Raw genomic sequence first — 26,037 nt, forward strand, 5'->3', positions numbered from 1 at the left:
CAACGGATGAGGAGTAACCGCTCGTCGTGGGGGGTCTTCTGTAAAAAATCGCTGCATGTCTACGGCTGACAACAGCCCTTTGTACGTGCCCTACTAACTCAAAACTACTCCCTCCTTCCCCGTTTATAAGGCATGGTGGAACATGACACGGTCTTCTAAACAACACTTTGACCATTTATTTATCATATATTATATCACTTTTGATTATAAACTTATAATCATTGTAAAATATATTTGATTATGAATCCAATCATATGAAATTTGCATTATAAAAATAAAAATTTAATAGTCAAATTATTGGTCAAAGATGACAAGGTTTGAATCTTGATATACGTGTATGCCTTATAAACAGGGAAGGAGGGAGTAATTCTAACCAAAGAGATATTTAGATGTAAGAATTAGAGTTAAATTAAATACATTTTTCTAATCATTTGATCTCTCCAGCAGGATTTGGTGTGACTAGCTTTGTGTGCCCTCCTCGCTAGCTACGCCACCATCGCCCCGCGCGCGGGCGCCGCGGTGTCGGCCCCGGCCGAAGCTTCCGCCGCCTCAGCTCGCTCGCCGGCCGCGGCCTGCGGTCCTCGGCGCCGGCCGGCCGCGCGCTCTCCGCGGCCGCGTCCCGACGCCAGCGCGTCGTGCGCGCCGCCGCCGCCGTCAAGACGCTCAAGGGCAAGGCCGCCGCCGGCGAGCTGCTCGAGAAGTCGGTCAACACGATCCGGTTCTGGCCATTGACGCCGTGGAGAAGGCCAACTCCGGCCACCCGGGGCTCCCCATGGGATGCGCGCCAATGGGACACATCCTCTACGATGAGGTCATGCGTCAAGGGCGGCGAGGCGAGCTCCAGGGGACGGCGCTCGGAGTGGATCAGGGGCCGGCGAGGCTACTGCGGCGCTCCGGGGCGGATCTTGGGTGGCGGCGCTCCTGGCGACATCCAGGGGCGGCGGCGCTCTGGCGGAATCCAGGGGCGCGGTCCAGGGGCGGCGCAGGGGGGCAACAAGGGAGGGTGCGCTCACAGACCGATCCAGAGAGTGAAAAAACATGGGCCCCACCACTCTAACCCAAATAAGCATTTCTTAGGGGGATAGTTTTTTTGGTGGGTTAGATGCATCTAACCCACCCTGTTTGGATATTTTTGGATTAGATGACCCTCAATCTAATTTAATCTAACTCTAACCCATGAATCCAAACAGGACTGTATTGAGTTGAGGCATCTTGTGCTAATAATATGTAACGTCGTCGATCGGTAGGGAAAACACTAACTAGAAATATAAGTGGATACCCAATAACCAGTGGCGGATGCAGGAATTGGAGGTAGGAGTGCTCATCTCCCTTCTCCTTCCTCCATCCCCTACTCTGGCTCCTCCGCTGCCAATAATGATAGTTCTTATTGTAGGTAGTTACTGATATTTTGGTTTCACGTATTTCTTACTTTGGAGTTTGGAATCCGGATTAGTTTTAGGTGGACCTTAATTAGTGCGTGATTCAAGAGAACAAACTTGCATCTCCCTTAATTATATAAGGGACTTACGGCTATGCATGTCTATATATTTAACAGGAACTTAGGTGACAATAGCATTTCTCAAAACTTAATTAACAGCAGCACATAGTATTTCCAAATTAATTCCCCAAAAAAAGCGCAAAAAGTACAGGTGACCATTCATCACTTTGCGTGGTGGTAGGGGTGACGAGAACAAATCCATATACCATCACGACCCATCACGTACACATGGTAAGCGTGCGTGCGAGAGGACTGCAACCACACAGGTGATATATACATGCATGCACATACTTCGTAGTTCGTACTAAGGATATTAAAGGTCTGTTTAGTTCGCAAATTTTTTTGAATTTTGGTACGGTAACACTTTTATTGTTATTTGATAATTAATATCTAATTATATACTAATTAGACTTAAAAGATTCGTCTCGTCATTTACCATTAAACTGTGTATTTAGTTACTATTTTTACTGCATTTAATGCTCCATGCATGTGTCCGACGAAAATTTTTGAAAACTAAACATGACCTAACTACCTCTGAAAAGGAATCACGCGCATCCTACCTCTAAAAATTAAACTTTAAGTTTTACTGACGTCGGAGGTTTTACTTATCGGTTTTGAACACAAAGGGCATGCACAAACCGACGTCGAAAAGCAATCACATCACGACGCACACATATCTGTCGTCGTCTCAATTCGAAAACGCCTCTCATCTGTGTGGTGCCCGGGCTAGTGGTGATCACCATCTTTGAATTCATTCGGTGGACTGAGTGGACGACAGGACAATGACCCGGCAAATTTGGCTTCTTCAAAAGTTTATCCATTTCTTTAAATTGCTAAAAGAATATTAATTTGCCGGGCCGGGGTTGCCTTGCCTGTGGGCCCGAATCAACACTATTCTCATGGGGATCGACTGTGACGTGAGGAATGTGTGCTCATGTGGCGCAATGCTTGGATCGCCTGAGCTTTTGCCTGCTGTCCACAAACGATACAGCATGGTTGCACACTGTTCATGAGTAGCTAGCCTGGATCCCTGCATACTTGCATTGCGGCCGTGTCGTTTGGTTTCTCGATCGTCATCTCCTTTTCTTTGTCACATCTTTTAACTTGGTTACATACGTTGCCACGTGGTCGACAGCGAGACACGTTTGGCGTCGCATTGGTTACATGCATGAGCACCTGTACGTCCGATCCATCTGGCCGAGACAGACAGCTACGTATGTAGGCGCCGCAACGATCGAGCTAGACGGGAGAATGGGGCGATCGATCAAAATCGTGGCCAGGGCCTGCCTGCCCAAGCGGAACACGCTCTTGCCGCCAGGGGCACAGGATTCCCTGCCGGCCAGGGGCACCGGGTTCTGGCGAGTTCGCGGCGGACGACGCGCGCGCCTCCCCACGCCGCGAGGGGGCGCCCCCCCGGCGCTGGCCACTCCTCCGCCACAAGCTCCCGGCCGGGGCCCGCGCTTATCCGGCCACGTCGGCGCCAGGCCCCGCCCGCCGTGTCGTCCGGCCTCCGCGAACCAAGGCATCTGCGAGCAGCATGGCAGCGACGCGCGCAAGGCATCTGCTGTACATTGGTAATCCAGTGGTAAATAAAGCCTGGTCAGCTCGACGAATAATAAAAAAAATAAAAATAAACCCTGCGAATGGCACTGGCGGTTGATGAGGCCTGCCACGGGGGAGGGGGAACGGCGCCGCTTCTCCAGCTCCCTCTTCTGACTCGGCTGACTGGATGGCGAGTGGTGCGCGCTAGCTGCAGCATCGATCAGCACCCGCACCCGGGCCATGCCAACCTCTGCATCTTTCAGTTTACTGAACAATCGTCAAGGTTTCAGGCAGCATTGTGCCGCAGACAGGTCGATCTTATACAAAAGTTTTCATTCATGATACCGACGCTGATACGCACTGGGCGAGTAAATAAAAGGTCGGCAGCTGTGTGTGGAGTCGCATTCGTGCACGAACGGCAGTTTCGTGAAGGGGAACGTCGAGTGCTCCCTCCGTTTTAAAATGAACATGAACATCCTTCTTTCATCAGAAATAAAATGCGCCTAGTGATCAAATTATTAAGCTATACGACTAAAATTAGTTTTTTTTGCTACAACTAAATTAGCTCCAACTAATACAATCATGACTCCATGAGTATACAGTAGTTAGCCGAAAAATTAATCTGAAAAGATGCCCCACAAAAAACACCATTTTTTTACCGAGAAATACGCGTCCTGTTTATAAATAGGCCAGACGGCGAACCAGACCGGGGTACCTGGGGCGCCATCACACATTCACACCCCAACCGAACCGAGCAGAGAAAATGGCGGCGATCTCCTCCACCGCCTACTTCTCCTCGCAGCCGCAGCTCCCGGCCTCCACCGCGGACCGTGCCACCACCACCACCGCAAGTAGCGGGATGGCGCGGCAGCCGCGCCGGAGTTGCAGCTTCGTGATGGTCGAGGCATCCTCCGGCACCGGCGGCGGGGTGGTCAGGACGAGGAGCCTCACGGAGGACGACCTGGAGGAGCTCAAGGGCTGCCTCGACCTCGGCTTCGGCTTCGCGTACAGCGAGATCCCCGAGCTCTGCGGGACGCTGCCCGCGCTCGAGCTCTGCTACTCCATGACCCGGAGGTTCCTCGACGAGCAGAGGGCGCCGGGCAAGGAGGAGGAGAAGGAGCAGGAGAACGCGGCGATGCACCTCCCGAATTGGAGGATCTCTGGACCTGGTAAATCATTTTTCCCTCTCTCCCCAGGTTTTGATTTGTCAAAAGAAAAACCCATAGAGATGTGGTGCATCAACATTCAACAGTTTGTCGGTTTTGGCGGTGAAAAGCAGGGGATTTCAATTACTTTGTGATTTTTTAGAGGATTAGGGGTCAATTTTATTACGTACCGTTTAAACTTCTAGTCCAATTGAGATGCTTCTGACAAAGGATACTTCATTGTGCGCGAAAATACACTGTACCAATAATCAGGATATTCATGCTGAATAATGCTAGTTTTTTGTTTCAAAATAAAATTGAAGGCCACGAAGATCACGGCCAGCATCTTCACGAAGATCACGGCCAGCATCTTCACGAAGATCACGGCCAGCATCTTTTTTGTTTTGTAGGATCATTCATCATTCAGATCGTCGTAAAATAGAGAGAATCGTCGGAAAAGTATTAATTACCTGTTGGTAGATTACTGACTTGGTGTATGGCTGGATATGTAATTTCAATTGTCCGGTTTTCTGATGAATTAAATGCTCTTTTAGATTCTATACGATTTTCTCCATTCAATTGATGCATCATTTTCTTTTAAAAAATTTCTATGTAGAGTGCTGAATACCTCATAATAGTTAGCAATGAGTTCTTTTTCCAGGAATACTTTGCAACAGCAATTTGGTTTTTTTAAGAACTGTAGATGCGTTGGAGAGTGGATTAGTGTGTCTCTTTAAGAACTGCCTTCTTCAGACCTCAAATTGTCAGGAGGATAATGGCACACTGCCATATTGATTCAGCCCTTTTATTTTTTATGGGTTGTTTTCATTTTGCTTTGATGACTGTTGGATGATTAAGAAAACCCTTTTCTTCAACTCCATTTCGTAAAAGGAACAGGGATGGTAGACGCTCCAAGATTCTACCTACTTCTTTTGTTGTCGTCCGTTCCATGGTTTTTGTGGCATCAAAATTTGATACCGAGTGAAAAAAAGAAAATTTCCATCATTTTTTATTCATAGTGCAGGAGGAAAACGATAGTTGCATTATTGGTTGCATCACAGTATAGAAGCAACGAGACTGAGCATACATTTTCTCATGGATGTCACTTTTCTTTAGTACAAGTGCAGAAGTGCTAAGTGCTAACTGTCTTCTTCAAGACAATCTTCACGACAAAGCAAAGCAAAACTAGGCTCCACTGAATTATGCTATCGCCTTTCCAGCACATGTTTCCTCCTCAAAAGAAGTAACGTAAATTTGAAGAAGCATTATTCTGCCTTTACTGAAGGTCCGTTTTTGTAAGTCGAAAAAAGGGCTCACTTTTGTAACAGGACAAACAGTAGGGAGCCTATGTCCTCCATGAGACTGTATATTGCCCCTTTGAGTCATGGGATTATGTTCTGTTTGTGATTGATTTTCTTCTGTAAAAGAACTATTGTTCTTTGCTGATCAGTATTGGCTCTGGCAGGTGACGATCCAGAGGAAGTGAAGGCGAGATTGAAGTATTGGGCTCAAGCAGTAGCATGCACTGTCAAGCTCTGCAGCTGATGGAGGCTGGCTACCTGTTTTCTGGCAGTGTGTGCTATGACGGGCTGAAGGTTGAAGAACCTGCTTATGTGGGTTTGGGATAAGGGGGCAGGGGGGGGGGGGGGGGGGGCACATACTCCTCAGGACCTGCTTCTGCTTCGTGATATTGAAGCAACATGAGTGATAACTGCTTCTGAAAAACTTTGGAAAGGAGGATTCATGACCTTGGAATCACAGCGACGAGACTCGATGCGATCCATGGTCTGAGCTTTTCTGAAAGATTCGGAAGCTCATCATTCCTCAGGGTGGTCTGCATAATGCAGCGTTTGCAAATGCAGAACCTGCTGGTTCTTTTTTGTCTTTCCCTTGCAATGATCACTAGGCGTTCTAATTGTTTTACACCTGTAATAACGTACTGAGTGGGGTTTTAGGTTCTAATCCAAGGGTTGATTAGTTCCAACAATGCTTTGTTCTGTGCTACTTTGGACAGATATGTAGATTACACTGTTTACAAATTTACAATAGGCAGAAAGTGTTTGGTTGCTTGGCAAGGTTCAGTCACGTAAAACAATGAGTAAAATGCACTCTGGGTACCTAAACTATTACGTGGGTACCAGATAGGTACTCCAACTCATAAACGTAATAGATAGGTACTCAAACTATTTTGTAGGTACCGGATAGGTGCTCCAACCCAGAAACGTAACAGTTAAGTACTCAATCTGTTTAGTCTGCTAGCATGCTGTTGTGTGATGTCCGAGCGAGTGCGTTTAATGTCCAGCGCATACGAAATGAAATCATGTATACGGCAATAGTAAACGGTGGTGGCATCTAATTCCTATTGATTCATGCATGCTGGTCGAAAATAATAAAAGGCACTGGCGCTTTTTACAACAGCATTGCAGGAACCATGACAGGCTAGTGTTATTATAAATTCATAATATTCAGCCGTGATGAAGAATATTTAGGCAAGTAAATTGTGCAGTTTTTTTCTAAACTATTAATCTGGTGAAGCACACGAATGAAAAACAAACCCTATATGAGATAAAAACAATTACTAACTCCACCTGATTCTAGATGAGGAAATCTTTATTATTAATATTATAAATTCGTCCATAAATAATTCCAGACAAGCCCTTGCACAATAATCTCAGGATGAGGAATTGCTTTGTTATTACCATTATTATTTATCGACGAGGAATTAAATGCCACCACCGTTTGTTATTGCCGCATGCATGATTTCATTTCTTTTGTGCTCGACATTAAACGGACATCATGCAGCAGCATGCTAGCTGACGGGTGATCAACATAAATAAACTGAGTACTTGGTTGTTACGTTTCTGAGTTGGAGTACCTATCTGGTGCCCACAGAATAGTTTAAGTACCTGGCTGTTACGTTTTTGAGTTAGAGTACCTATCTAGTACCAATAGAATAGTTTAAGTACATGTCTGTTACGTTTCCGAGTTGAAGTACCTATCTGATACCCACATAATAGTTTAGGTACCCAGGGTGCATTTTACTCTAAAACAATCTATATGTTCAGCCTGGCTGCAAATCGAATGAAAATCTCTGAAACTCTATATGCATATATTAGATGATCTATATGTTCAGTTTGACCCTACACATGCTTTAATAGTGTCAAACTGAAATTGCATATGATCTACTGCTGGTAACACACAAGTAAATCTTATTTGATGTATTCATCAGTTTCTAATCTTATTCGAGTGTCCTATTCCATGATGTGATTTTCTTTTTGTTACAGATCACATAAGCTCACACGTTTGTGCGTTTCCTCTTCCTCTGCTACTGCTACACTTGCCGCCGGACTCGGCTTAGGAGGGGGGGAAACTGTCGGTGACGGATAGTGAGTGCTGGTCCGCACACGCAGCACACGCGCCGCGCGCACGGCTCCCGATGATTCTGAAGCTTCCATGTGGAGCCTTAGGCCAATCCCAGTGGCGATTTCACGTGGATTTCATGGCATTAAATGAGTGGACACCTCATCAAAAATGAGGACGTGGCAAGACCTTTGCAAGGAGAGAGGAGGGAACCGTTTCGTGGGGACGAAACGAGTCCGGCGCAGTTTCCAAGTCGACGAAACGCGCGCGAAACGTGCACTGAGAGCTGCGAGCGTTTCATGGCGTATCCCGTGCGCTCGGCGGCGGCGCTCCCTTGTCCCGCGCTCCCGCTCGGACCTCGCGCGCTAAATCCTTCCTCAGCTCGCGCCAAATCCACCTCTCCCTTCCTGCAGTCGGTGAGGCCCCTTCCCTTCCTCCCACCATTCTCCCAGATCCGCCGCCGCCCTGCCCTTCTCCCAGATCCGCCGCCGCCCTACCGTGCTGGCCGGGCCGACTTCCTCACCGACGCCGCCACGCCACGGCGCGCCTACCGCCGCGACTCCTCGTCGGCTCGTCCTACACCATGTCCCGCCGGGGGAAAGGGGTCCCCCAGCTCAGCGGCGGCCCGTCGAAGAGAAGCGGCGGCGGCACTCGTCCTCCGGCGTCCGCAGCTCCTCCGCCGGCGGCAGCTTCTCCGGCAGCGCCTCCCCCACCATCGTCCGGTCCATGGTTGCCTAGATCCTAAAAGATGAACCGAAATGGTGCACATTTGTTGCTCAATCAGAGAAAGATAAAAGTAAAAAAAACAGCCAAGCCATAGATGTTGATGACAAGGCTGAACAACGTCCTATTGGGAGGGAATCAGCCAAGCAAGAACGCAGAGGAAAGAGAAAGGCAGATCAGGTTATGGATGGTATTGAAATCCTTGGAGAAAATATAAATAAAATTGTTGAAGTTACGCAAGAGCGTAAGAAGGAGCGTGAGCAAACGATAGAGGCACAACTTGAGATCTGTAGGATGAATCTGCAGACTGCAAAAGACCACAAGGAAGCAAAGTTACTCGAAGCTTATACTGCTTTGCTGGCTCGAGACACAAGTCAGATGTCAGCCGAAGGGAAGATTAGCCACGAGAAGACATTGCTCAAGATGGAGAAGATGATTTTCAAAAATGATGATGAACCCTAATGGTGGTGATTTTGCTTCATCCTAGTGATTCTGCTCTTAGTTAGATTGCTTATTTTATAATCTGAATATCAGTTCCTACCTTGTGATTTTCTCCGGAGATGGCATATGTGCAAGGATATCAATTGGGAGGCTTGTGCTTTTGGTCAGTTACTTAGGAATGGGAACTGCTCCTTTCTTAATTATGCGAATGCGAACTGGTCCTTTTGTTTGCTATGTGAATGTGAACTGCTGCTACTTTATTTATTATGTGAATGCCACTGTCATCCAGAGTTGGTGACCTTTGCAGGTGAATGTGAACAGCTACTGAATTTGCAGGTGAGTGCCACTGTCTTCCAGAGTTGTTGGTTTTTGTCCTCTCGACATTTGTACTGTTGATTTTTGTGTGCCACATGACATTCTGTAGTCTTACTGAATATTCAGTGTGCTGTTCTAAAAAGAGTATTAAGTGTGATCCATGTGCTGTTATGCTCTTTCTATACAGCCTGATCGAAGCTATGTTCTGTTGTGCTGTTATGTTCTGAAAATAGTATTCAGTGTGGTCCTTGTGCTGTTCTGAAAAGAGTACTCAATCCTGTCTTTGTGCCTTACATTTTCCTGTTCAATTAGAATTGATAATTCACTCCGAAAATGTACATATTGATGCTTGTATTTCCTAGTAGATGCTGGTGTAATGGAGTTCCACCAGGATCTGTTGATGCTTATAGTTTTACCATTCATATATATGCCCATTTAAGATCGTGTGGATATTTGAAGTTAATCCAAATATTTATTTTGGCTACAACAATATTTATTTACCATGTTCCTAGACTAATACGTAGTTTACAAACAATTGCAAAAAAATGCTATAGAGTTCTCATGGTACATTTGATCACAACACAATCCACACATTAAATACTGCATTCTGTCTATGAAACTGTGCAACAAAACTGTGCACTGAGAGTGATAGTTTCATGGCAGTTTCATCTCATAGAAAAGCTGACGTGGCAGTCTAGGTAACAGTGCTACGAAACCCCCACTGAGACTGGCCTTAGGCCGGCCACAATGTGGAGCGATGCCCTAAAAAATAGTGGGCCCCACAGAGGTAAAACGGGCACCACTATACCGAAGCTGCAGCGTGAGCAAGATTCCCAGCGATGCTATCTTTGAGCTCTGGCCCACGGGAAATAGAAAAGCACTGGGATTCTGCTGGAGAAGGACAACGCCAGATAGCACGTGGCCGTGCGGGGTGGCTCCTACGCTTCTGGCATCGGTGAATCTACATGCACCGGTTCCTATTTTTTTGGCATCACTCTGAGTTGGCATTACTACCCACAATGTGTGGAGTGATGCCCAAATCTCCTCTCTCCTCTTTGAGCATCACTCAAGACACACACTACGGAGGACCTAACTAATCCCCCCTAACGAGTTCGGTACGGTCACACCAGTGCCATGTCAAATACCGGGAACACCCCTCCACTATTCGGACACCTGCAGGGGTGGCGTGCAGATATGGCCAAGGGGTCGGGGTAAGTTTGGAGTTGCAGGCATCGTCTGGTTGGTCTCCACTTTTCGTCGTCGCTATCCTCAACAAGTCAGCGATCAGCGATCTCCTCCGCGGTGACGATGGTGGCCGGTGTGCAAGCAGAAATGGCCGTGGCAAGTTTTCAGTTTGAACCCTGGGTTTTCTGTTTGTTTGAGGATGTAGTGGGCAAAGGATTTAGGTTGTGTTGATATGTGAATCAATCTAAGTCCTAACAAAAGGAGAAAAAAAAATCTTTTGTTGCGAGCCGCGGATGGAACATGAACAGTTGGAGCCTCAACCCACTACTACCCGTATGCTGATTTTTTGTCTTCTCCCTCAAGTTGTTCGTTCCCAAACTTGCATAATGATCGATGTTTTTATGGTTTCCTATCCATATTTAAAAGTGAACTGTCCAACATGAGTTTTCTATGGTTCACACATATTTCACTTGTGCGAGTCTTCTTTTCCTGTAGTGATTTGCATAATTCGAGCATATGTATTTTGCAACAAAAAGAAAGCACAGAGGCTATATAATACAATGGTAATATTGTGCTATTAAGGTACAACCAATACGTAATACGCTATGGTTGAAGTTCAGATAAATATGCAACTTTTCTTTAATAAAAATATTGCCTTATCCTGCAGTGATGGATATGTAATATTTTTGAAAACTAGTAAAAGCTAAGGGCTTTTATGGGAACTACTTCGTAGGATCTTACTTCTTACATAAAAGCCCCCCCCCCTCCTCTTTCATTCTCATGGCATACTAGAAAACCTGGGGCGTGGCGTTGCCGCACCAGGTTGGGTTACACACTGAATATTATTTGTATGATTGGAATACTAATTATCCATCAAATTTAAGAGTTGTTGTGGAGTTTCATTCTCGTAGAAGTTGTAATAATGCATGATATATATTTTGGGCTCTCCATTGTTGTGATGCTACTATTTAAATAGGAGATTATTTCTGATATGTAAATGGAAAAACAGACAGTTAAATAGACAACTTTTCGAACCCATAGGCAATACTATCTATCTGACTGTTTAATACTTTACATGCAATCCATGATCAATTATGAATACCATTTCTATATATCATTGTGTTGCTATATTTTTTTCTTATTTGGAGACTTTAATAAATAGCTAGAGACTATATTGTAAAATATTAATAGAAAGACTTGTGCAAGTAGCATCCTTGGTAGGCTCAGAACTATCATCTATTGGTGGCGTAATGCCTATATGAATATGCAAGAAAGAAGGATGGTTTAAGTAGGACAGCCAAGCTCACCATGGAATATAAAAGATTAAGGCAAAGAAGACCATGGTACACATCAATCTGATTGTCGTGGGGATTTTGACAGCAATTGAATAAATATGCATTAATAATGATCCTAAGCATTGAGTTCTCTACCTGCAGCTTTGAAAGCTTGAGCTAGGCAAAAAGGGAAAGCTGAATATAAGTTCAGAAATCACAGAAATCTATAAATCTTAACAACAATACATTGGTATTTCTAAGAATTAACTGAAATCATAGAACCAAAGAAGTTAGGCAACCAACCATTCCTGAAATATTCAGAAAACAATATTGATCCACTTAATGTCTTAAAGTTCAGACTATCAATACAATGGTATTATATTGTGATAACTCATGCCCTATAATGGTGAGGAATACTAATGTGACATATTAGATTTCGTAGCTAGAAGAACATGACTAAGAGAAGCGTTTTCAGGTAACATGAGGACTGCTGTAAAATAAATCCATATAGCAATGGACCAAAGAAAAAAAAGAAAATCAAATTACCTGGCAGGGCTAGCCATCTCCAGCCTGCTTCTTTTCTTGCTCAGATGGTTTCCCAGCAAAAGATCTGTCATTGATTATATTTGTTGCAGCTTCAGTGCCTCGCCATTTACCATGATATACAATTTGGAAAGTTCCACAACCAGTTCAAGGTCATTGTTCTTTATATTCTGGACCGGACATGGATTTAAAATGTTATAACCACAGTACAATATTAGAGATGTACACACTTCATGTGGCATAGCATTAGGCTAACATAAATAAGGTGTTAAGGAAATTTAGGAGCATCGAAATAATCAGTTCCTAACCTCGTTCGGGTGAACTTCACTGTATACTTTATTGGAAATAGTTCGAGCTCCTTCATTCGGCAGAGGAGGTTGGTGATCAGATGGCTGAGGTTTAGCTGTAGCTAACGCATCCTTCACAACAACAACAACAACATAGCCTTTTTTCCCAAGCAAGTTGGGGTAGGCTAGAGATGAAACCCGAAAGAAATAAGTTCAAGGTTCAGGCACATTGATAGCTAGTCTCCAAGCGCTCCTATCTAAGCCTATCTCTTTAGAGATATTCCAATCCTTAAGATCTCTCTTAACCAACTCATCCCACGTCAGTTTAGGTCTACCTCTACCCCTCTTTACATTATCGACCCGCTCAAGAACCCCATTACGCACCGGCGCCACTGAGTAAGTTTCTCCTCAATTAGTGCCACCCCGACCCTATCCCGAATAACTTCGTTCCGGACTCTATCCCTCCTTGTGTGCCCGCAAAACCACCGCAACATCCGCATCTCTGCTACACTCAGTTGCTGCACATGTCGCCTTTTTGTAGGCCAACATTCAGCACCGTATAACATCGCCGGACGAATTGATGTCCTATAGAATTTGCCTTTTAACTTTTGTGGCACTCTCTTGTCACAAAGGATGCCAGAAGCTTGCCGCCATTTCAACCAGCTAGCTGAAATTCTATGCCTAACATCTTCATCAATATCGCCATCCTTTTGTAGCACCGATCCTAAATACCAAAAAGTATCCTTCTGGACCACCACTTGCCAATCTAGACTAACGTCTCCCCTCTCATGCCTAGTCGCGCTGAAATCGCACATCATGTACTCGGTCTTGGTCCTACTAAGTCTGAACCCTTTCGACTCTAACGTGCGTCTCCACAGCTCTAACTTCCTATTAACCCCTGCCCTACTCTCGTCAACTAGCACCACATCATTAGCAAAGAGCATACACCAAGGGATCTCACCTTGTATATCCCTTGTGACCTCATCCATCACTAAAGCAAATAAATAAGGGCTCAATGCTGACCCCTGGTGTAGGCCTATGTTAATAGGAAAGTCAGTGGTGTTGCCATCACATGTACGGACAAACGTCGTCGCATTCTTGTACATATCCTTAATGAGGGTAATGTACTTAGTTGAGACTTTGTGCTTCTCCAAGGCCCACCACATGACATTTCTCGGTACTTTGTCATATGCCTTCTCAAGGTCAATGAAGACCATGTGCAAGTCCTTCTTCTGTTCCCTATATCTCTCCATCAAATGTCGTATTAAGAAAATCGCCTCCATGGTTGACCTTCCAGGCATGAACCCAAATTGGTTTTGGGTCACACTTGTCACTCTTCTTAGGCGATGCTCGATAACCCTTTCCCAAAGCTTCATCGTATAGCTCATCAGCTTAATCCCACGGTAGTTAGTACAACTTTGAACATCACCCTTGTTTTTGAAGATAGGTACTAATATACTTTTCATCCATTCTTCCGGCATCTTGTTTGACCGAAAAATGAGATTAAAAAGTTTAGTTTACCATATTATTGCTCTATCTCCTAGGCATCTCCACACCTCAATGGGGATACCATCAGGGCCCATCGATTTACCTCCCTTCATCCTCTTCAAAGCCTCCCCGATCTCTACCTCCTAAATTCTCCTCACAAAATATCTGTTGGTATCGTCAAAAGAGTCTTCTAACTCAAGGGTAGGGCCCTCACTCTCCCCATTAAACAACTTGTCGAAGTACTCTCTCCATCTATCCATGATCTCCTCATCCTTCACTAGCAGTCGATCTGTCCCATCCTTAATGCATTTGATTTGGTTGATGTCCCTTGTCTTCCGCTCGCGGATCCTAGCCATCCTATAAATGTCATTCTCCCCTTCTTTCGTGCCTAGCCGCTGATACAGGTCATCATACGTCTTACCCTTTGCTACACTCACAGCTCGCTTTGCAACCCTCTTCGCTAATTTATAGCCCTCGATGTTGGCTGCACTCTTGTCAAGGTAGAGGCGCTTGAAACACTCCTTCTTCTCCTTAATAGCCCTTTGCACCTCGTCGTTCCACCACCAGGTGTCTTTCCCCTCCTGTTTGCCTCCCCTACTCACGCCAAACACCTCTGAGGCCACCTTCCGAACACATGTTGTCATCTTTAGCCACATGTCATCTGCGTCTTCTCCTTCTTCCCAAGGCCCCTCACCTAGCATCCTTTCCTTAAACGCTTGTACCGCTTCCCCTCTAAGCTTCCACCACTTTGTTCTCGCAATCTTGGCACATTTGTCCCGGTGGACACGTACCCGAAGACGAAAGTCCGCCACCACAAGCTTGTGTTGAGGGACAACACACTCCCCAGGTATCACCTTACAATCTAAGCAATCACGTCTATCCTCCCTCCTAGTAAGGATAAAGTCGATCTGGCTCGAGTGTTGTCCACTACGAAACGTCACGTCTAACGCATCCTTCATACTGAATAAATCTGGGTTAGAGATATCATAACCTGGATTGATGATAGATGCAAATAAAAACTCAACTTATAAGTACATTGATAAGGCAATGTATATTTTTTTAATTAGCATGTACACTATATGAATGTTCTAATTGTCAGAACGGTAGTATCAATATGAAAGATAATTGAAATGAACAGAATAAACACAGTTGTGACAATGATATTTGTAACGTGACTGTGCATCTGAGGCCCCTTGTGTAAACAATGAAACATAACTCTGCTTACACTAAAATTGTTTGCGACTGCCAACAGGTTAGGTGCACAAATCCTTACTACTGCTCCCCAAGTGGTGTGACGATTGTGATCACAGACTCTGGGGCAAGCGATGGGACTGATTTCATCCTGAGCCTGTATGCATTTGCTGGAATGGGGCAGAAAACTACTAATTTGCATGGTTTTTCTCAACTTCAGGGTTCCCTATATTTACCCAGGCAAGAATATTATATTCAAGATTACTGAGAGCAACCATTTTCCCTACTATTTTGAATTCGAGATGCTTGAAATACCTAGTAAGTGTTTTGCAGTTGCCCTAAACTCATCGACTTATGTCAATCTCTCTACCAAACATTGAATTTAATAAATATGCAAAGCACAATTGTAAAGATGTGTAAGCAAAATTGAAAGGGGATAAAACAATGTATACCTTTATGCCCATTTGATCGAATGAGGGCCAGCAATAGTGAGCAGGAAGGAGCAGGTGGGGGGCACGGAAGCTGCAGATGCTGCCGAGCTGCTGTCCAGCACCTCGCCATCCTCCTCCAACCTTGAGTCCCAAATCAACAGTGACGATTGAGACAATCCAAAATCGCCATGCTGAGCAGAGCAGGGCTCACGGCGGCAGGCGCGGCGCCGTGACGGGAGCCGTCGTCCCACCGCGCGCCGCCGGAGCTTGGAGCGCCCGGATCCGGCAGCCGCCGCCGCCACCATGGGAGGTCGCGGGAGGAGTGGGGACGAGGGGGCAGAGGGCCGGCCGCCGCAGATCCGCCATGCCCTGCGCGGATCCAGCCTCCTCCGTTCACGTCCTCCGCGGTGGCCCAGCTTGGCGCGGCGCGGCGGCACGGGCGGCCCGGCGTGACCCGTGGCTCGTGCCGGGGAGGGAGGTCGGGCCGGAGGACGGAGGCCGCGCCCGGCCTGGTACCCTGCACAGGATCCTAGCCGTCGGTCGGATCCGCGGTGGCCGGTGCGAGGCACGGCGGCGCTGCTGCTCGGGCAGGAGGACGGAGGCGGTGCCTGGAGCTCGCGAGCCCGCCCGCTGCCATGGCCGTTCGATGGCCCGATCCAATGGTCGTTGCTTTTTCGGGCGACGTGGCACGCTGTGCTTTCAGAGAATGGCGCGGGGCGGGACGCGGTTTTGTGTTCTAGAGATAGAGATTCCATAGGAATAATTTAATTATTTTTACTTTTTTTCGCTCCGCTCCTCCGCTCCCCATTGCGGCATTGCCCTCTTCCCCGTCGCGGCCTCGCCCACCGCGCCTTCGAGGAGCTTCGAATCGCGATCCCTCCGGTTCCCGCGAGCTCACATGGTGGGCGCGTGCGCCGGAGGCTAGGGTTCCCAGTTCTCATCATTCCCCTGGTTCGTCCCGGTTCGCTCCTGATTTTCCCGCGATTTTTGCCGTTTTCCCCCTGATTTTCCTGCCGTTTTGGCTCAGCTGATTGGAACCACAGTGTTTCGGCGAGCCTGTGGCGGTGGTGGAGGCGGAGATGAACGGGGAGGTGGAATGCAGCGTGTGCCACGCGAAGGTGCCGGTGCCGGCAGCGGTGTCCAAGGCGTACGACAGCCACCGGAGCACCGTGTCGTCGCGACAGCGCGCGCTCAACGTGCTCCTTGTCTCCGGCGACTGCGTCCTCGCGGGCCTCCAGGTGAAGTCTGCTTCCCTTCTACATTTGATCAGTGCGCTCAATGTCGAATCGCCCAAGTGTGGCATAAGGATTGTTGAACTGTAGCTGATGGGTGTGATTACAGCATGAGGAGGCGAACTGAGTAGCAACGCGGAAACATAATGCCACGAACGTTTGTAGCCTGGTGAATTTAGTTAGCTGTACTAGAGTTTCAGGACCTATGAACCAGAACTAACGACTGTACAAGACCGTGGATGCTGCAGACAGTGTTGAGGTCAGAGACCTGTTTTTTTACTTTTCCTGAATTTGGCAGAGTGCGCATGCAAATTTGTAAGGACAGGTGCACCCCCCTCCACTGCTGTTAGCAGCAGTCTTAATTGCATTCACCAACTGCCAGGAGAGGATTTAATTATCATGATCATTCATGATGAATCGTTATAGTGAATTCATTCAGGCCCCCTTCTTAAATTACAAGTGATATATGTTTTTCTCGAACGTGCAGGAGAAGTGTGCCACAATATATTAAGAAGGAAACAAGCGCTATACGTTAGAGCATTGCGATGGATTACTTCTGCTCTAGTATTTGTTGCAAAATCATATTGCATCCTGAGCATGTTCTTTCAATTTTTGTCTGCTACATTATAAATTTTAGTTTCTTAACACAGTTTTACATCTTTTTTCTGTAGCCTATACTAGTGTACATGTCAAAAGTTGATGGGAAATTCAAATTTAGCCCGATCAGCGTGAACTTCTTGACGGAGATTACAAAAATTATCTTTGCCATCATCATGCTATCCATCCAGGTATGTGAAATACTCTATCATTCCGGTTTAGCGTTTTGCTTTCCATAATTCGATTTCATATCCATATTGTTTAGTTGGATGCAACTGAAGTGATAAGTGATAATGTTTTTTTTTGTGTGTGTGTTGTATGATGTCTTTTATTTATGCAATCAAGTATGCTACTAAACTAGCGCATTAATGTTATGTGTAAATTTTTCATGTTTCATTTCAGCGCTGGGTGTTGTAGACTACTACTTTCACTGATATCTTTGCTGTCTGTACTGAGTTGGTTTTGTTTTTTACAGGCTCGACGTCTGAAGGTGGGCGACAAGTCACTTCTCACAGTATCAACATTTATGCAGGTAATATGACCTGTAAGCCATGTTGATAATTTGGATCTGGTCAATTCCTTACCTGATTTTATTTATGAGAATTGATTTTTATCTCAGTAAACCCACATGCCAGAAATGCATGCTAGTTCTGAAGAGAATAGGATCCTCACTACCTGGCCATACGCTGTCATTTCGATACATTATAGCATATCTTACTAGAAAGCTCATGCTAACTTCTACAGGAAATGCATGGTGAATCATTTACTAGACTGCAGCACATAAAGTCTCCCTTCATTTGCTATAGAATATTACTATATGAAGCTAGTGATCTTGTCTGCCACACTAACCTCCTTCGCTGGCCAGGCTGCTCGCAATAATGTTCTTCTTGCAGTTCCTGCTTTTCTCTATGCTACCAACAACTATTTGAAGTTCATAATGCAGGTAAAGCATCACACACCTGGAGTCAGAACTTGATCTAATCTGGTTTTCCCCATCTATATCTGTTTGTAGGAGCCAATGTAATGGAATCTAACAGTCTTCTCTACTATTCTTCCTATGATTTATGCAGTTATATTTTAATCCTGCAAGCGTGAAAATGCTGAGTAATCTCAAGGTATGCTACTATGGATAATGTTAGCGTTTCCTGCAAAAAGATGTTAGTATTATTAGTAATATGCGCATTTGAAGGTCTGCAAATATGTGCATATGTTAGGGCATGCACCAACTTGTCCATGCTTCTATGTGCACGCATATATACGTGGGCATGCAAACTCCCTTTGGTTAGTCTGTTTTGAAAGGATATGCTAGCCACCAACTTGATATATGTTTCGCCTTGGTGTTCAACATCTGTTTGAAGTTTGGCTGCACATGGCACTGATCATGCATTCATGCTATACGGAAAACTGATGTTTGCAGGTTTTGGTAATCGCTGTGCTTCTAAAGATAATAATGAAGAGACGATTTTCCACAATCCAGGCAAGTTTGTTCTTTATTGTCCTGTGTCTATTATTCACTACTTAAAAAGTGATTTGATCCTCTATTTTATTGAAGCTGTGCAATTTCAATTGTTGCAATTCATATTTGACAATTGGTATCTCTGACATATAGGAATTAGTCTCCGAGTGCAATATATTTCAGCAATTCCGAAGGAACTGTGTAGTTGACATCATGCTTTTGTATATTGACAGTGGGAGGCCCTTGCCCTTTTGTTAATCGGAATATCCGTTAATCAGCTGAAATCATTGCCTGAAGGTTCTAGGGCACTAGGTCTTCCTGTTGCAGCTGGAGCCTACCTATATACACTATTTTTTGTAAGTTCTGATTTTCTAAACGCTCGTACTAATTGTCTAATTTGCTAGTTTATGTTGCTCATTTGGTTGAATTGAAATCGTAAAGAGAAGAAATAAAGGCGATATGTGACATTTCATACTAACTCTATTCACAATCAGGTAACAGTTCCTGCATTGGCTTCAGTTTACAATGAGAAGGCTCTTAAAAGCCAGTTTGATACCAGTATTTACCTTCAGGTTTGTATCCGTTTTGATGGCTCTCTGCTCTGGCATTCTATTCTAAGCTATCTTGCTAATGCTTTATGATCTGTGTGAAGCTACCTTTTGATTTCAAATTTTATCTCGTGTTTTCAGAACTTATTTCTGTATGGTTATGGTGCAATATTCAATTTTCTTGGGCTTGTAATCACTGTTATCATTCAAGGTAATTGTTGAGAATGATTTTTTACTTGAAAGCAACATGTTTTTTGCACACAGTAATATAAGGTGGTTTTAAACTATTCTATTGTGCTGAGCAGAGCTATCAATTACGCAGGGCTCTTTAAGTACTAGTAGTTTTTCGATATCAGCTTGGTGCCTTTTGTAGGCTGTTTTGCTTTGTCCTTGTAAGTTTGTGTTGTTCATGATTAGTATATTATCCTTACAGCTTGGTCCTATGTATTGGTTCTGTACATTTAGTATCTAGAATGTAACATATCCAAATCTCAGATATCTAAAAACTTCTGCTGGTTGAACCCGTTTTGTTTATCTTCACTTTCATGGCAAGATGTTCATCCGCTTACTCTTCTGGGACATCATCATCGGACTGCATGCATTAGAAACTCTTGTGATCTTTTTAGAAAGACTGATGACCCTTGACTCAAAATATCAGAATTCTGTTGAAACTGTTGCCCAAGTATTTCTTGTGTGATTAAGTACGCTGATGGTGCTGTAAGAAATCAGCTATTATGTACATTTTTTCAGGGCCCAGTAGCTTTAACATTCTGGAAGGACATTCAAAGGCCACAATGTTTCTTATCTGCAACAATGCTGCACAAGGCATCCTGTCATCATTTTTCTTCAAGTATGCAGGTATATTACCAGCAAACAAAGCAAAAAACCTTAATTCTTGTTCGATATGCAATTGTAATGGTATTGTATATCATACATGTATATCTGAAAACTTGTTATCATGCATGCATGTACCCAGAAAAGATTACCTTGGATTGCCTTCATCTTAGGAGTTGAAAGATTGCACGTTTATTAGTTGGTTGGTCAGCTTAACCTGTTTGTGGCGCACGTCGTTATGGCAATTCAGGCAGGGTGTGAGTGTTCTGTTGTTCTGTTTGTGTGGGTTGTAAGCGGACCATATTTCTCTTCTTAATACAAAGGCACGTGGCTCTCCTGCATGTATAAGGAAAAAAAAAAGATTCACATGCACATGGGGAGGCTAAATGAGTGGCATTTGCATATTGGTTGCTCCTGCTGTGTACTAGTTTTCCAACTTTCCAAGTAAACTATAGTTATCTTCTAAGCAAATCTCTGATGAGTGCAGACACTATTTTAAAGAAGTACTCGTCGACAATTGCAACTATCTTCACCGGAGTTGCCTCTGCTGTACTGTTTGGACACACTCTTACAATAAATTTTGTCCTTGGAATTTCAATAGTAATCATATCTATGCATCAGGTAATTTACCTTTCCCCCTGCATTGATTCAATAGTTTTGAAATTTGCAACTACTAAAATTTATTTATTTATTAATTATTTTTCAGTATCTTTCGAACCAAATTAAGGACGAAGTGCCTAGCAGCAAAGTTGAAATGGCTCAAGTTCACGATCACAGGTTTGTCCTATCATATTGTCTGACTGTACTGTAGTTGCTTAGTTGACCCGTTTGGCACAGTTCTGAAGTTCCATTCTGTCATCTACCATTCCACTTTTTTTTTATGGAAACTCTACCATTCCACATTCAGGCATCATTTCTTGTTTTTTGTTGTTGTTGCCGAAAACTCAGCACAGTTCATGTTATTTCTGGACTTTTAAGTTTGTTAACAGTATAATATGTTTTATGGTGCTCAGCAGAGTTACGGAATCTATTTGCATCAATGTGACTGATTCAGTGGCAAGTGAGGTAACACCTACTGCCTAAAATTTCTGGGGGTTTTTTTCTCCTGCTGTGTAGCTAATGGTATTTCTACCCTTCATGAAGGCTAAACACCGCCATGGATCTGACGAGAGGCAGCCACTCCTTCCTGTATGATTTTACAGCAGAGGTTGTCCTCTTTTTCTATGATTTCCCGATTCTATTTTTTATACTGCTGTAGAGACGTGCTGAAACTTTCTAACGAGTTTGCATCCTCCATAACATTTTATGAACTCTCTCATTTCTGACAGCAGGCACACCGTCTTGATGAGAGCAGCAGGTATCCGACCTACCTTAGTGGTTTTCTGACCTATGTCTCTGAAGCCACATTGCTGCCGTGCTGTTGGCCGAGTAAGAACATGCATGTTGCACGGCAGAATGACGAGCTTCGAGTAAAAGATGAATGAGGCCAATACATTTAACCTAGTGGTGGTAACACTAATTTGATAGGATTCGCGAGGAATGGTCCTATCGAGTTTTTTTTTTCCAGTTGGGGCACCAATGTAAATAGTAGCTCGTCTTCATATTATGTGAGAGTCGCATGAGGAGATGTTATGGCGTATTTGGTAAGCTTTGAATATGTCTTTCGATTTACTACAGAGGAACGATACAGGTTGTCTAGTCGATTTCTGATTTTCTGGTAAAACGTTGTCTAAGAGTCGCCGCAGTTCTGGGTGGTTCCCTTACGCCTGGTGGGCAAGACGGCCATTGTCGTTCTGTTCGCAAATTACTCACGGCCAAGAATAGTAGCATTTGTTTTAACTCTTTATAGCCAGTATACTCTGACTATCAAGTTCTCATATATTATAGTGTGGTGATATTTTGAAATCTGAATCTGGTAGCATATTTGTTTAAAGTAAACACACTCATAAGTTAAAATGCAAGTTAAAGTAAAAAAAGGTTGACTTTTTTCTAAATAACAATCTCTTTTTCTAAACGGGAGGATTACCGATTGTCATGATGTTCCTGAAGGGGCGTCCCCTGCTCTCTTGATTAAATATTGTCACCTAGCAGTAGCAATCTTAAGTCTTACGGCAATTTACTAAACTTTTTACTACTGATGAAGGGGCGCCACCTGCTCCCGGTGACATCAACATTACCGGAATTTTGTGAAATCAATTTAAAGCGCCAGTTTCCCAGTCCACATTACATGTAGCTCACTGAGCAAAATATGTCAACGAGACCACGTCAAATTACAGACCAAAGCTGTTCTGAACGAATTTCTGTGACTTGTAAATTAGGCATCTGCACATTCCAGTTTATATATTTGACCCTAGTACAGGCATGAAGTTCCTATAGCCAGCCAAAATGCAGACTTGCATAAGAATTCAGGTCTCCTGAAAAGATACATATGAACATTGTTACAGAACCGCAGATGTTCCTTGCAGTACTGAAGACGTCCTTCATGCAGTTAGTTGTTGAAATCTGAGAGGTGAATTGAGCCATTGTGTGCATTATCCAAGCTGTTGTTCCTATCATATTTGCAGCCTAACTGATATTGCAGAGAGTGAACTGTCTGTCCAAATCAGTATTTTCCAGGCAGTCTGCACGATTGCAACTCATCAAATATAACTTCCTGGACCATATATATGATAAGATATCCATGGAAAAAAAGAACTTACTTCGGTTAATTCTATGCATCAACTGTCAACGGCAAGTGGTGGTGCAGGTGTTTGAGTGTGCCTACTTGCGAGAAGCGCAGATAAAGCCTTGACCACAATGCTCATATTTGGGCGGAACTCAGCTTCGTATTGCACACACAAAGCTGCTACAGCAGCGAGCTGCATTAGGAGAAAACAGTGATATGAGAAAATGCGGAAAGAGAAAATAGGTTATTAGCTGTTACAAGCTTATGCACACAGCAGATGCAGAGAGGAGTATGGGGGACCTTTGCGAGTCCTTTTGCTGGATATTCACCCATCAACCGAGGATCTACACACTGCTTCACTTTGTCTTGAGTTAATCTTGGTGTAGCCTGCAGAGCCAAATAAATGCATTCTTAGAAAACTAGTGTGAAAAATTACGTCCCCATTTAGGATGGGGTTGTGTCATGTTTTATCATATCAGACTTTTAAGATCATACAAAGGGCTATTTCATTATCCAAGGTTTGAGGGCATCATTTTGCACTCTGATGATCTCGTATGCTTTTTCAGATAGCGATGAAGCACAAACTATGCAGCACAGAAACTCCTAATAACTATAGTTGTGCTGCTAACAGTTCTGGAGCATATGAGAAATTCTAAGGTATTTGACACATGAAGTTCAAGTCCATCGTCGTCAGTTATTTTTTCCTCAAAGAAATAACAGTTCCAGATTTGGGATCCACAGAACACATGATTATCTACTTGATGAATACCCACAGCTTGGACCCACTGGACAAAATTAAATTTTCAAAAGCCCCGTTATTATACAAATGGGCACAAACTATTGCTTCACAAGAACTCATTCGACCAAATAAGGTGCTAAACTGCTGATTGCAGTCAACTACTAATTAAATAATTTGCATCTAATCACAAAAAGAAAATGAGAAGGTAGCAAGTGAGCATTACCCAGGTTACCAGGCTCTGCTGCCCTCTAGGCATTGTATGGTCCACTGGCTTTCTACCTGTCAAAAGCTCCAAGAGAACTACTCCAAAGCTATATACATCACTTTTCTGGGTTAGCTGACCAGTCATTGCATACCTGTATAAGTTTTTAGAATGTACACAGTATTAGAGAATGTAATGCAAAACAAGTCAATTTGTTGACTGATCAGACAACAGAATCACATCAAGCGAGAATCTAAAAACTAACAACGATTATCAAAGTGATTACTGCTAGTGCTAGGTGAACAGTATTGGATTCTAGCTTGCTTGTAGCTACAGAAATAATTGATTTGTACAGAAATAGTACAAAAATAATTAGCCATTACCTAAGCAGAAATTGTCTAGTTTTTGCTAACCTGCTTGTATAAGTTCTATGTAAATTTTCCCTATGCAAATGAGGTAAAAAATTTATGTGTTTGCTAGTAAAAAGAATGTGAAACTAGGCAGCAGTTGTCAGCTTGCCACCCAGTTTGAGTCAACAACAGGCATGAGTCATGAACTAGTCTAACCTGGTGTGAGGTCTATAGCATATTTCCGAGGAACTGGACAAGTTGCAAGATCAGCTTCAAGCAGATGGTTTTCATGTAACTTTCTAGGGTAGAACTAACAACATGGTGCACAGGTTGGTCTATCCTTCTTAAAAAGTGGCCTAGTGGACTATGGCTAAAGGGGTTAAAATATCCATGTGACGTGTCAGAGAGTATGAAGAGAAATATTAAGATTACAATTGATTTCTCATGTTTCGTTATGACTTAGAAATTAGCTTATTTGTGGATACGAAACTAATCTCAAATTCAAAAAAAAAAACAAGCCACATTTTTTTGCATATACAGCTCATATTTGAACAGAACATAGTGTCCATGATTATAAAAACAACCTAGCTTGCTGATATATTGGAAAATCGATCAGATACCGGTACAAATGCAGAACAGCAAAGCATGACACAAGTATAAGTAGTGATCCATATATATTAGCATATTGTAAACAAATAGTTATGTCGAACAAAAGATATTTACTCTGGTGCGTGATATCCAAAGGTTCCCAGCACACGAGTAGAATGCAACCGGGCAGCCATATCTGGAGCCTGATTTGAGAGATTGAAGTCTGCTATCTTTGCCTTGAAGTCCTCAAATAAGAGGACGTTACTTGATCTAATATCCCTATGGACAATCGAAGGCTGAACTTTCTCATGCAGATATTCAAGTCCTTTGGCAGCATCAACAGCAATTTTCACTCGCTGCATCCAATCAAGTGCTGGGCCAGGTTGAGCACCTTGAACTCCTTTTCTTCCTGTCATTAATGAAGAAAAAGAAAATGCAAACTATCTGTTGTAGATACAGCATTCAAATAACATGAATTATCTAACAAGCTAGAGAACCCATGCATTATCGTACCATGTAGAACATCATGCAGAGAACCCATGGTGGCAAATTCAAAGGCTACAATGTGAAGATTACGCTCTGTACAGTAACCCAACATATCTACTAAGTTTTCATGCTTCAGCCTCGAAACCAACGAAACCTAGCATCAGAAAGCGTCACTGTATAATTAGGAACCGACAGAATATTAGCACCAAGAAATAACTAAAGAAAAATCACCCTAACTAAAACAACAAAGCCAACCTGGGTCAAGAATTCGTTGGTGGCTTCATTTTCAGTAGAATCAAGTTTTTTCACTGCCATTTTTGTTCCATTATCAAGGACAGCATAGTACACTCTTCCATAAGAACCTTCACCTATCAAAGCCGTTGACCCAAAGTCATCAGTTTTTTCTATCAGTTCATCCAAGGATAGAACAGGAATATTGATAGGGGGAGCAGCATTTTGTGGCTCGACTTTTCCAGTAGCAGAATCTTTTGGCCCCTTTGTCATCCCTGATGAGAAGGATAAAATAGCGTTAAACTCTATGTAGATGGTCAAGAAGCGAAGTTCAGATAGAGGAGCAGATACATGGTCCACGAGTTAGGAGTGTAAGGACAGTCAAGTACGTTGAAATAAACATACCATCGACATTGTTGGTTGTGGCCTTGATATGCCCATTTTCACACTTATCAGACTCATCAACTTGGCAATTGCAGCAAACCCAGCGACGCCACATCACTATGTTTTACTCTAATTTACACCTACTCTGCAAACCACAAATAATATTTGTCAGGAGAATTCTCAAATGGCAGTGCAAGCATTCCGACACCATGCAAGTTAACATAGACGATACTGAGAGAAAGTTGTGTTCCAGCAGAAGACATAGTTTAACCCCTGTGGCAACTTCCAGATACAGGTACTCT

The 26,037-nt window shown here is 43.7% G+C and overlaps 4 protein-coding genes and 1 long non-coding RNA gene across 15 annotated transcripts; 3 read left to right on the forward strand and 2 right to left on the reverse strand.

Annotated features, from left to right (window-relative positions):
* Positions 1-3,654: 3,654 nt before the first annotated feature.
* Positions 3,655-6,280, forward strand: LOC120676176. The gene is made up of 2 exons (XM_039957411.1): positions 3,655-4,209; positions 5,651-6,280. The coding sequence occupies exons 1-2, from the start codon at positions 3,804-3,806 to the stop codon at positions 5,728-5,730; spliced, it is 486 nt and encodes a 161-aa protein (XP_039813345.1). The 5' UTR covers positions 3,655-3,803; the 3' UTR covers positions 5,731-6,280.
* A 2,040-nt stretch (positions 6,281-8,320) lies between these two features.
* On the forward strand, positions 8,321-8,993 carry LOC120676178. The gene is made up of 2 exons (XR_005675704.1): positions 8,321-8,735; positions 8,829-8,993. It is a non-coding gene; the product is annotated as an uncharacterized LOC120676178 (long non-coding RNA).
* A 2,692-nt stretch (positions 8,994-11,685) lies between these two features.
* Positions 11,686-16,209, reverse strand: LOC120676175 (putative hydro-lyase KRH_21160). Of its 3 annotated transcripts, none has more exons than XM_039957409.1 (5): positions 15,635-16,209; positions 15,445-15,564; positions 14,755-14,792; positions 12,335-12,445; positions 11,686-12,093 (listed from the first exon to the last, which is right to left on the reverse strand). In XM_039957409.1, the coding sequence occupies exons 1-5, from the start codon at positions 16,176-16,178 to the stop codon at positions 12,070-12,072; spliced, it is 837 nt and encodes a 278-aa protein (XP_039813343.1). In that variant the 5' UTR covers positions 16,179-16,209; the 3' UTR covers positions 11,686-12,069. The 3 variants fall into 3 exon arrangements, with proteins under 3 accessions (XP_039813343.1, XP_039813342.1, XP_039813344.1); XM_039957408.1 differs by having other exon boundaries at positions 11,686-12,196; XM_039957410.1 differs by having other exon boundaries at positions 11,686-12,196; positions 15,445-15,999.
* Positions 16,184-21,942, forward strand: LOC120676173 (CMP-sialic acid transporter 3-like). 8 transcript variants are annotated; one of them, XM_039957398.1, is made up of 17 exons: positions 16,184-16,374; positions 16,451-16,661; positions 17,143-17,219; positions 17,327-17,443; positions 17,728-17,784; positions 18,118-18,195; positions 18,323-18,367; positions 18,670-18,729; positions 18,942-19,064; positions 19,203-19,280; positions 19,398-19,467; positions 20,007-20,114; positions 20,578-20,711; positions 20,797-20,867; positions 21,104-21,155; positions 21,234-21,297; positions 21,419-21,934. In XM_039957398.1, the coding sequence occupies exons 2-16, from the start codon at positions 16,520-16,522 to the stop codon at positions 21,282-21,284; spliced, it is 1,263 nt and encodes a 420-aa protein (XP_039813332.1). In that variant the 5' UTR covers positions 16,184-16,374; positions 16,451-16,519; the 3' UTR covers positions 21,285-21,297; positions 21,419-21,934. The 8 variants fall into 8 exon arrangements, with proteins under 8 accessions (XP_039813332.1, XP_039813334.1, XP_039813335.1 ...); XM_039957400.1 differs by having other exon boundaries at positions 21,107-21,155; XM_039957399.1 differs by having other exon boundaries at positions 16,208-16,374; positions 16,467-16,661.
* Positions 21,943-22,304: 362 nt separating this feature from the next.
* On the reverse strand, positions 22,305-26,021 carry LOC120676174 (PTI1-like tyrosine-protein kinase 1). Of its 2 annotated transcripts, none has more exons than XM_039957406.1 (8): positions 25,757-26,021; positions 25,376-25,626; positions 25,148-25,274; positions 24,770-25,043; positions 23,718-23,850; positions 23,056-23,142; positions 22,855-22,948; positions 22,305-22,711 (listed from the first exon to the last, which is right to left on the reverse strand). In XM_039957406.1, the coding sequence occupies exons 1-8, from the start codon at positions 25,848-25,850 to the stop codon at positions 22,656-22,658; spliced, it is 1,116 nt and encodes a 371-aa protein (XP_039813340.1). In that variant the 5' UTR covers positions 25,851-26,021; the 3' UTR covers positions 22,305-22,655. The 2 variants fall into 2 exon arrangements, with proteins under 2 accessions (XP_039813340.1, XP_039813341.1); XM_039957407.1 differs by having other exon boundaries at positions 22,790-22,948; positions 25,757-26,018.
* Between the last annotated feature and the right edge of the window lie 16 nt (positions 26,022-26,037).

Source organism: Panicum virgatum, chromosome 5N (genome assembly GCF_016808335.1).
Source record: "Panicum virgatum strain AP13 chromosome 5N, P.virgatum_v5, whole genome shotgun sequence".
NCBI classification, from domain to species: Eukaryota; Viridiplantae; Streptophyta; class Magnoliopsida; order Poales; family Poaceae; genus Panicum; species Panicum virgatum.